Source organism: Plutella xylostella, chromosome 10, assembly GCF_932276165.1.
Source record: "Plutella xylostella chromosome 10, ilPluXylo3.1, whole genome shotgun sequence".
NCBI lineage: Eukaryota > Metazoa > Arthropoda > Insecta > Lepidoptera > Plutellidae > Plutella > Plutella xylostella.
The window spans coordinates 6,714,762-6,724,999 of record NC_063990.1 but is presented as its reverse complement, the minus strand read 5'-3'; the positions used below and the strand labels follow the sequence as shown (position 1 = coordinate 6,724,999).

The following is a 10,238-nucleotide window of genomic DNA, read 5'->3' as shown; positions in this document are numbered from 1 at the left end:
TTAAAATGGCGCGTCAACAAAAAATACAAAGTTTAAACACTGTTTAAATATTTGGCTTGGTGAAGATACCTACAAACTACCTATAAAACTATAAAAATGGTTTCAAAAGCTAAAATTACGCATTTTTTTTAAAGTTCAGGCGATTGTCAATTTTATTAGTTTAAAAGGTTATTTATTTGGGAAAGGCGTTAACAAGAAAAGGCAAGGATTTTTGGCAATTTAAATGAGATGAATATTCAACGTTGGCCGAGTTCATTGAGTCGTTTCCCTGTAACATTTAGTGACTGAGTGCCATTTACGGAATATTCTAGCAGTGTCGGGTTAATTTGAGAACCTGGAGTAAATTGAAATAAATATGAACCTAATTTGACAATATTTCAGGAAATAAGCTTACGCACTGCCGCACTGCCTTCTTAATAAGTACCTACCTATCCTGATTATTACATTCAGCACATCCCAAGACGAATCTTGCGACCCGTGCTATGGCCCATAATATATATTAAAATTCATTTTTAACGCATTTTATATCGTGAATTATTTAGAAGATACCAACAAGATCTTTCCCTGGGACGGTAGTTTAAGTTTACGCCCACCCATGAATCTGTCATGGAGTTTATTAATAGTGGGGGTAAGAATTTATTGTTTTGTTTTATTATTTGTAATCATAGAACATAGGACGCGGGATGTTTGTAATTAGCGATAATGATAAACTATTGAAGTATTATATTTATGAAGTAGTACTTGTTGTAGATAATTAATAATACTTCCATTTGATAAATTTGAATATAATATATGTAGAGGTCTTGTTTATATGTGTATTTTTGCTATTTAGAATTTAGTCATGTGCAAATTGTAATTACACGATGTTGAGACAGGTGGAAATTTAACACATTTATAACGTTAATTAAGTGTTGATCATGCTTTAATATGTTACAGTATATACTCAACTACTCCACGCATATATATGCGTTACCTTGCTACTTGGACAGAGTGATAGTAGAGTGATCCTGCATCTTGAGTGCATTTTATGTAGTATGAACGCACGTAGATGCCTTTAATGTTTGTTGGACTGTGCGTGTTTCTTTTAAAAACAGAGATACTTGCTAGCAATGCATTCAGGAAACATGCAGCTACATGCATACAGAGATGCCTGCGTGGAGAGGCGTGGGAGACGGTAGCGGCCCGCATCATCACCGTGTCCTCGGCCCAAGAGACCATGAAGACCCTCGAAATGCGCTTTGGAAGACCAGATCTTATAGTGCAGAAGATTATTGGAGAAATAAAGAAAATACCGAAGCTAAGTGGCTCTAGGACGGAGTTAGTGACGCTCGCGACTAAAGTTTCGAATTGTTTAGCTGCAATCACAGCGACCAACTGTTCAGATTATTTATACAGCCCGGATTTGGTAATGGAAATTGTAAATAAATTAACTGAGAACTTAGTTTATAGGTGGATAGATTATAGCGTTACCCAAGATGCCGCCCGCCGTCCGAAATTAGCCGCATTATCCGATTATTTGATGCGTGAGGCCGAACTAGTGTGTAGGGCTGGGGTAATGGAGCCGCAACTAAAGACTAAGACTTTTTCCTCAGGTTTTGGCCGTCATCCTGTGCTCGCGATGGTCGATGATTATTCCGATCCCGGTGCGACCAATGCGACTAATATGGCTTCGATCAATGCAGTTTCCTTTCAGAAGCGCGGTGGGCAGACCGACACAACACGACCACATTGTCCCTTCTGCGAGAAAGATGGTCACGACTTAGAGTAGAATAGAATAGAATAAATCTTTATTCAAAGAAAACAACTTATGCTATTACATACATCCCACAAAACCAAATGTTAATATGGTTGGACAGCTGTTCTCCATTTAGTGCTAGGTCTGTGGACGAGAGATGGGACTGGATTTGTAATAAGAAGCTGTGTTTCAAATGTTTCAGCCCCAAGCATCGACGTGAGCGCTGCAGGTCCAGACGTCAATGTGCCACGTGTAGTCGTGGGCACCACACATTGCTTCATCGCGAAGACTGGCTAAATTGGACCAAAAGTAAGCAGTCTAATGGCGATAATGATAAAACGACTGAGACTACGGCCAACTTATGGACTAAACCCGAACAAGAGGGGCGGAGGTATGTAGGAGTCTTACCTGTCAATGTGGAGGGTCCTGCTGGTAGCGTCCGCACGTGTGTCATGATAGACGGGGGGTCTACCATAAGCTTGATAGACTCCCGCCTAGCTGAAAAAATTGGTGCAGAGGGTCCTCGCGTGAACCTTAATTTGCAGGGCGCTGTCGGCGAAACGAAAAGAGAGAACGATAGCCTTGCAGTTGCCGTGACTTTACACACTTCTACGGGTTCCTTTTATTTGCCGAAAATACGTACTGTAGACTCACTCCGCTTGCCCACACAAAAGGTCGATAGAAAATTAATAGAAAGTTGTCTACATTTACAGGATGTGCCGCTAGAGGAGTATGATGGCTATCCGGAGATTCTAATTGGCCAGGATTATTTACAGCTGATATTGATAAGAGAGAACCGAGAAGGACGAGCGAACGAGCCTGTTGCTTCGCGGACTAACCTAGGCTGGGTACTTCACGGATTCGTATCATCTAGTTGTAAGGTAAACAAAGAATTCACAAACCATCTCCATCACTCTGAAGCTGACGTCGAATTACATGACTTGGTTAAGGATTATTTTCGTGTCGATAGCCTTGGTGTAAAACATGAGGAGAATGATAAGTTTTCACCAGGTGAACAGCGAGCTATGAGTATTCTCGACGCGAAGACCAGGAAGATCAGTGACAGATGGGAGACCGGGCTGCTGTGGAGATCGGATGACGTCGCTCTGCCGGAGAATAAAGGGAGCGCAGTGCAGCGACTGAAGGTGATAGAGAGGATGATGGACGTTGACCCCGCTTTCTCGATTGACTATTCGAAGCAGGTGGATAATTTACTGGAAAAACATTATGCAGAAGAAGTCCATGAAACTTTGGCCGGCCCGAGACTTTGGTACTTGCCACATTTCGGAGTACGCAATCCGTCTAAACCGGGAAAGCTTCGCCTAGTGCATGATGCGAGAGCAGAAACAAAAGGCATTTCTCTGAATACGGAGTTGCTAGCAGGCCCTGACCTTCTTAATTCATTAGTTGGTGTTTTGTTCCGTTTCCGAGAGAGGGCGGTAGCAGTTACGGGAGATATCAAAGAAATGTTTATGCGTGTCAAAATAAACGAAGAGGATCAGAAATCGCAACTATTTTTGTGGCGTGGGATGAATAGAGATCAACCTCCCCGTACGTACAAAATGACTTCGATGATTTTTGGCGCGAAATCATCCCCGTGTACTGCTACGTACATTATTAGAAAGAATGCTGACCAATATGCTGAATCTCATCCGCGCGCCGTGATAGCTATTAAAAGAAGACACTATGTAGATGACTATTGTGATAGCGTGGACACAGTTGAAGAGATGAAGCAACTAGTAGCCGACGTCACTGCGATTCACCATGCTGGTGGATTCGAGATAAGAGGCTTCGTATCGAATAAACCTGAATGTCTTCCTGAGCCAACAGAGACGCCGTCGGTTAGCTTATTGCAAACGGAGAGCTCTCAGCGCACCTTGGGAATGATATGGAAGCCACAGAAAGATGCTCTTGGGTTCGACCTGAGTTTCAAGAAGTTGGAAGCAGACATTGTCGACGGATCACAAAAACCCACTAAACGTCAAATGCTTAAAGTCATAATGTCTGTTTTCGATCCTTTAGGTTTCCTTGGTCCACTGTTAATTCGAGGCAAAATTTTGTTGCAGCAACTTTGGCGAAGCGGCGTGAAATGGGGCGAGTTAATAGGTGATACCTTTACACGAACCTGGAGTGAATTCCTGATAGATTTAAAGTCGTGTGAAGAGTTTATGGTACCTCGTTGTTATGGTTTCAGTGCTTTCGATCAGTTTCAACTGCACGTTTTTGTGGATGCCTCAGAACAAGCATTTTCGGCAGTAGCTTACTTGCGTAGACACAACGGTGAGGTAGCCTTTGCAGCTGGAAAATGTAGAGTCGCGCCATTGAAATTGATTACCATACCTCGTCTAGAGCTTCAAGCGGCTCTCATGGGTGCTCGACTAGGCGCCACTGTTCAAAGGGAGCATGACCTGAATATTGTGGATCGTTTTTTTTTGGACAGATTCCAGAGTAGTGTGGCACTGGTTACAGAACAACCCGCAAGACAAGAAATCGTTCGTCTCAAATCGAATATCCGAAATCAGAGAGCTGTCAAATTCAGATGAATGGAAGTGGTTACCAGGCGAGTTAAATGTTGCCGATGAAGCGACAAGGGCAAAGCGACATGACACCACAAAACTCAAATGGACGACAGGCCCTGATTTCTTGAAACTTACTGAAGATAGATGGCCAAAGATTACGCCGCCTACTATCTTAGATGACATTGAATATACAATGGTACCGATTCTGAAGGGCGCACTTCCTAATTTTAAAATGAGCTAAAATCTCTAAATTTAACTGACAGCGCTAATTTTTGCTATTCTGAAGGCAACGATTTTAACGGCCAACTAAATTTAGAAGGCTCATTTGACGTCTTTAAAATGAGTGCGGCCATGTACTTAAGGATATTACAATCGAAAATATCGATTAATTTTTTTAACCTTAAAGTACTCCAAATAAATGTAATTATCCTAAATAGTACTTGAAAATAATTAAAAGAATTAAATACCCTGCATTTATATTGGTTTTCATGATAATTTCAATTATTTATATAACATATTCATAATTCATTATTTCAACTGGTAACTCTGGCTAGAAAATGCTTCTATGATGGTCTATGGCCATTTCCGAGTGATTAAAAAAAAATGTAATAGAGTAGAGATGGGGTAAGTTGATAAAATAGTGAGAATAATCGAATATAATCGATTATTGCACTGGAATATTTTAAACAATAGTTATTCGGTAAAGTATGTAGGTAATAAGTTCTACGTCTACGTGTTATCCACAATATTTTATGTAAGTACTTACTTAGGTACTTAAATGTTTAATAGTTGATTATGATGATACGTTATACTTAAGTAGATGACTGTGTTTAGGGATGATATTCATATAAGAATATGAAAAGTATCGAATGCTTACAAAAGCACAAATATCTTATCAGTACTTAGGTACTTATTTCCGATTGGTACGTATTTATATTTACCAAAAACCCATATGATTATAATAAAAGTACCTACCCAGGAATCGATCCAGCATCGATTATTTTTTCATTCAAGCATAGTTCGGAAGCAAGTAACATTGCACTAGGTACATCTCTATGGCGCATGCGCGCTGGACTGCAAGAGAGGCGCGCCGCCGCCGCCGCCGCCGGCGCGGTGCCAGCCATCACCGCCATATTGAATTTTCCGCCGAAAAGTTTGCCGCTATTTTTTTAAAGTATTTTTGTTAAGTCTTTACAATACAAAACAATCATCTATTATAGATTATTATGTTTGTGTTTGCTATATGCAATTGTAAAATCGATAAGGTGCTTGTGTGCAAGTTTACGATTTATTTTAGGAAGTTAAAGTTAAAACCTACGTAAAATCTTAGTAAATATTTTTATCAGTTGGGCATCTGGTTACTAACTATCTGGTTACTTATGTTTGTGTTCTAGCGTTTTCGTTTCTAATATTTAAAGTGTTGTGTAAATAGGTACCTATAAGGATAAGCTTATTCTGTCAACTATCCATACAACTTACCTATACTTACTTTATTTTGACGATCGAATGGCGTAGCGGTTAGTGACCCTGACTACTGAGCCGAAGGTCCCGGGTTCGATTCCCGGCTGGGGCAGATATTTGTTTAAAAGACAGATATTTGTACTCGGGTCTTGGGTGTTGATATTTATATTTAGTATCTATCTATCTATGTATTTGTGTAGATATATCAGCTGTCCGACACCCATAACACAGGTTCTGCCTAGCTTGGGATCGGATGGCCGTGTGTGAGATGTCCCCACATATTATATTATATTATTTTTCAGTGACAACAACAATGAAAATGAAAAATCAACCACACCCATAAACTAAACATGAAACGCTGGATACAAGATATTAATTCCTCTCTGGGACAACAATACTAAAACGACCATCAGACCACCTAGTTACATACCTACTAACTAGAAGGATAACGGAAATAAGATACAGAAATGAAATCAAGCAATTGTGTATATTGGTGTCAGACAAAATACTCAATAGGGCGTGCAAAACCGGAAGGTTTTCAAAACCGGTTTTGAATTTTCGGTTTTCAGCCTCAAAACCGGTTAACCGGTTTTTCACCGGTTTTGATATTACTTATATATTTTTTGTCATAGAGTACTAATTAAACAAGGAACCCATATTCTTAGATAGAGATATCCACAAAACATACGAATAAAACATTTTTTTATGATATACTTACCTGTTTTTAATCAACCATATGACAAATTAGTAATTTTGTGAAAGGGAAAATAGTTAAAAAAGAATTATCATAGTACTTACTGTTATCACATCTACAAAAAGTGTGTGGCACCTTAATGGTGTTTTTATATCGTTCTGTTATCATCAATAAAAAATCATTTATCGTCTGATTCTTACGACCACTCTATAGTATTCATATTCATATTCATTTATTCATAAACAAAAAAAATTGTGTTTGAAATTCTTAAAACTAAACATAAATATACATCACACATCACATATCTACAAAATTATACATCCACAATACACACAATCTAATCACTCAAAATTAATATTACAACAATAAAATAAAATTTAAATCTCAGAAATATGTACACAAAAATTCAAAAGTCAATAAAATTAAATGCATAAGTATGTCAATAAATTAAATCAAAACTCATTAATGTCATATAAGCACCTTTTCAATAAGAAAGTCTTAAGTTCGGTTTTGAAACAGCTTTTGGTTATTTTAGTTTTTAGTGTTGAGGGCAACTTATTAAAAAATATTATGGCTTGGTACGATGCGGAATGTTTCGTCACTGAGAGATGTGGTGAAAATTTAATTGGAAGATCTTTTCTCCTGGTGCTTTCTCGTATGAGCCTTTCTTCTTTCGTTTCTATCGAGTGAATATTCTTCGCTAGACCACTAAGAAGAACCAGTATATACAAACTTGGCACGGTCAGTATACCAAGTTTCTTAAAAATTGGCAAACAAGATTCCATCTGTGGTATACGGGCAATGGTACGGATAGCTCTTTTTTGCAACACAAACGCCTTCCTTGTGTTGTACTCATAGCTGTGACCCCATAGTTTTATGCTGTAACGTAACTTCGACTCTATCAAGGCATAGTAAACCATCTTAAGCTGGTCTTCGCTTATCTCATCTCGTAAACTTCTGAGTGCATAGCATGAAGAACTTATAGAACTCTCCAATGCATTGAGTTCATGCCTCCAGTTCAGTGAAGAATCAATGTACACTCCCAGGAATTTCACTACACTGGCAATTTCTACTTTATCTCCATTTAACGCGATATCAATTGTCTCATCATCTCTTGCAGTAGTTTTAAAGAGTAATGCACTGGTTTTTGCTGTATTTATTTTTAGATTATTTACGCTGAACCAAGTAGAAAAACCGGCCAAGTGCGAGTCGGGCTCGCGCACAAAGGGTTCCGTAGCAGCAAATCAAAATTACAGTTAAATCAACCTATCTCAAAAACTATAAGAGATACTTTGATCAAACCAAAAATCGTTGAAAGAGTTAATTAGCATGCATCACCTCTATTTTTTTTAGAATTTTATACCCCGTAGTTATAAAAATAGAGGGGGGGGGGACATACTTTTTACGACTTTGAGAGCTGATATCTCAAAAACCGTTCACTTTAAGAAAAATGTTTTTTAGAAAACTTTATATCATTTTAAAAGACCTTTCCATTGATACCCCACACGGGTATGTACATCGAAAAAAAAAATTTCATCCCTCAGTTACATGTATGGGGGGCCCCACCCCCAATTCTTTTTTTTACTATTTAGTGTCATATTTTTGTAGCGGTTCATACAACACATATTCCCATCAAATTTCATCACTGTAGTACTTATAGTTTCCGAGTAAATCGGCTGTGACAGACGGACAGACGGACAGACGGACAGACGGACATGACGAAACTATAAGGGTTCCGTTTTTGCCATTTTGGCTACGGAACCCTAAAAAGCACAAAGGATGCTATTGACATTAGATTCCAAAGTCTCTAAATCGTTCCCTGAAACTACAGCATTTGTATCATCAGCATAAACAACAAGTTTGGCATCCGGCATAGCTCTATCGATGTGATCCAACAAATCATTAGTGAAGACAATAAATAATATTGGTCCTAGCACTGAGCCCTGTGGTACTCCCCGAGTGACGTTAATCAGTTTTGACTTGGTAAGCACCTCAGAAGCATTTTCTATGGTGCTGATCTCTACAAACTGTTTTCTATTTTGTAGGTAGGACTTTAATAGATCTAGAGTTTTTCCTCGTACTCCGTAATGTTCTAATTTTTTTAATAAGATTTTGTGATCCACGAAGTCAAAAGCCGAGCTTAGGTCCAGAAACAAAGCGGCTACCTTATTTTTTTCATTAAGCTTCAAAACTACATCATTTATTAGAGTATCAATAGCATCTACAGTACCTAGGTTTCGCCTATAACCAAATTGTCTACTACTAATAACATTGCTCATGTTCAGATGTACCAGAAGTCTTGATTTCAGGATTTTTTCGAAAATTTTCGACAGTATTGGCAAAAGTGAAATCGGTCTATACTTAGAGGGATCTGTCTTCGAGCCCTTTTTATGGACTGGCAAGATTCTCGCTATTTTGAGTTGATCAGGAAATATACCATGACTTATGCACTCATTATAAAAATAAGCTAAGGGTGTTGCCAGCACATCGATGTTGTCTTTGATAACTGTCATAGGCAGACCGTCGTAGCCGCAAGATTTCTTGTTTTCCAAACTCTTAACCAGCTTCTCCACTTCTTCTGGATTACATGGTCTACAGTACATGTCATTATAGACTTTACAGTTCTCTTCAAGCATATTCATAGCCAAGTCCAAGTTTCCGTTCGAGGAAGATTCTTTATAATCAAATTGATTTGAAAAAATATCTACAATTTCTTGCGGGCTGTCAATTATTTTATTAGTAGCAGTAAGATGATGAATGTTTTTTTGATGTATTACAGATTTATTCATATCAACGCAACGAAAGAAAGCCTAACTCATTGATGGACACGACTGCATTTGATTTGACGTCCTCAACACTTCATGAAAAAAGTCCATAACGTCGAATGCAGTCCCCGCACTTGGCCTAATTATATTTTCAACAACGGTCAATGCAGTCCTGTTTTACCTAGAGTTTGTATGAAGACCACCTTGTTGTGCTTTATTGGGCAAGATTTCAACTTTATAATGATGTGCACCCAGAGTACCTTTTTTCACACAAAAATAAGTTTTCATACAGCAAAAAGTGTGCACTCACACGCACACAACGGTCACTGACGTCGTGTTTGCTTTACTGCGCCTAGGCAGAGTGCCGGCATGTGCACCAGAAAATCGTCACTCAATTTCCATACAATATTTTAGTGCTTTTTTATGAGTTTCACCATTAATCTAGTGTCCATCAGTGTGCCAACCGATACACAAATTCTTTTATTTTTAGAGTTTATGGGTTCAACTTCTAATGTATGTAAAAAAGTATATAAAAATACGATCAAAACCGGTGAAAACCCGGTTTTCGGTTTCCGGTTTTGAGCGTTCAAAACCGGTTATGAAAAACCGTGAAATATTGTCCGGTTAACCGGTTTTCGGAAAAACCGGTTAACCGGTTTTGCACGCCCTAATACTCAACCAGTGTGTTTTGTGTGTGTTATTCACCCAAATAAAGTTTTACGTCCATAAAATGTATTTCTTCTTTCATAAAAAGTAATAGTATAGTAGTAAGTACCTATATAGTTTCTTAAAGTCAGGCATATTTTTCAGGTAAAAGGTAACCTAGGTAGGTATAACTTGTTTTTTCCTGTAACAAAATAGGTAGTTAAATATTTGAGCTATGTAAGAATATCTTGGATAAGGACATTATCCCAGGAGATCAAGTCGATCAACATGAGCTGGCAAGAAGTTGTGGCTGCTGCCTCTGATCGTCAGAAGTGGAAAGCTGTAGTTGCGGCCTTATGCTCCACTAGGAGTTAAAGTACTTAAGAAGAAGATGTAGAGACCACTTTGAGTAAAATATT

General features: G+C 38.4%; 1 protein-coding gene and 1 long non-coding RNA gene across 2 annotated transcripts; both read left to right on the top strand.

Annotated features, from left to right (window-relative positions):
• Positions 1 to 1,048: 1,048 nt before the first annotated feature.
• Positions 1,049 to 3,823, top strand: LOC125489110. Its single transcript, XM_048623752.1, has 3 exons — positions 1,049 to 1,405; positions 2,449 to 3,737; positions 3,802 to 3,823. The coding sequence occupies exons 1-3, from the start codon at positions 1,049 to 1,051 to the stop codon at positions 3,821 to 3,823; spliced, it is 1,668 nt and encodes a 555-aa protein (XP_048479709.1).
• Positions 3,824 to 5,240: 1,417 nt separating this feature from the next.
• On the top strand, positions 5,241 to 6,216 carry LOC119694611. The gene is made up of 2 exons (XR_007266731.1): positions 5,241 to 5,519; positions 6,018 to 6,216. It is a non-coding gene; the product is annotated as an uncharacterized LOC119694611 (long non-coding RNA).
• The last annotated feature ends 4,022 nt before the right edge of the window (positions 6,217 to 10,238 follow it).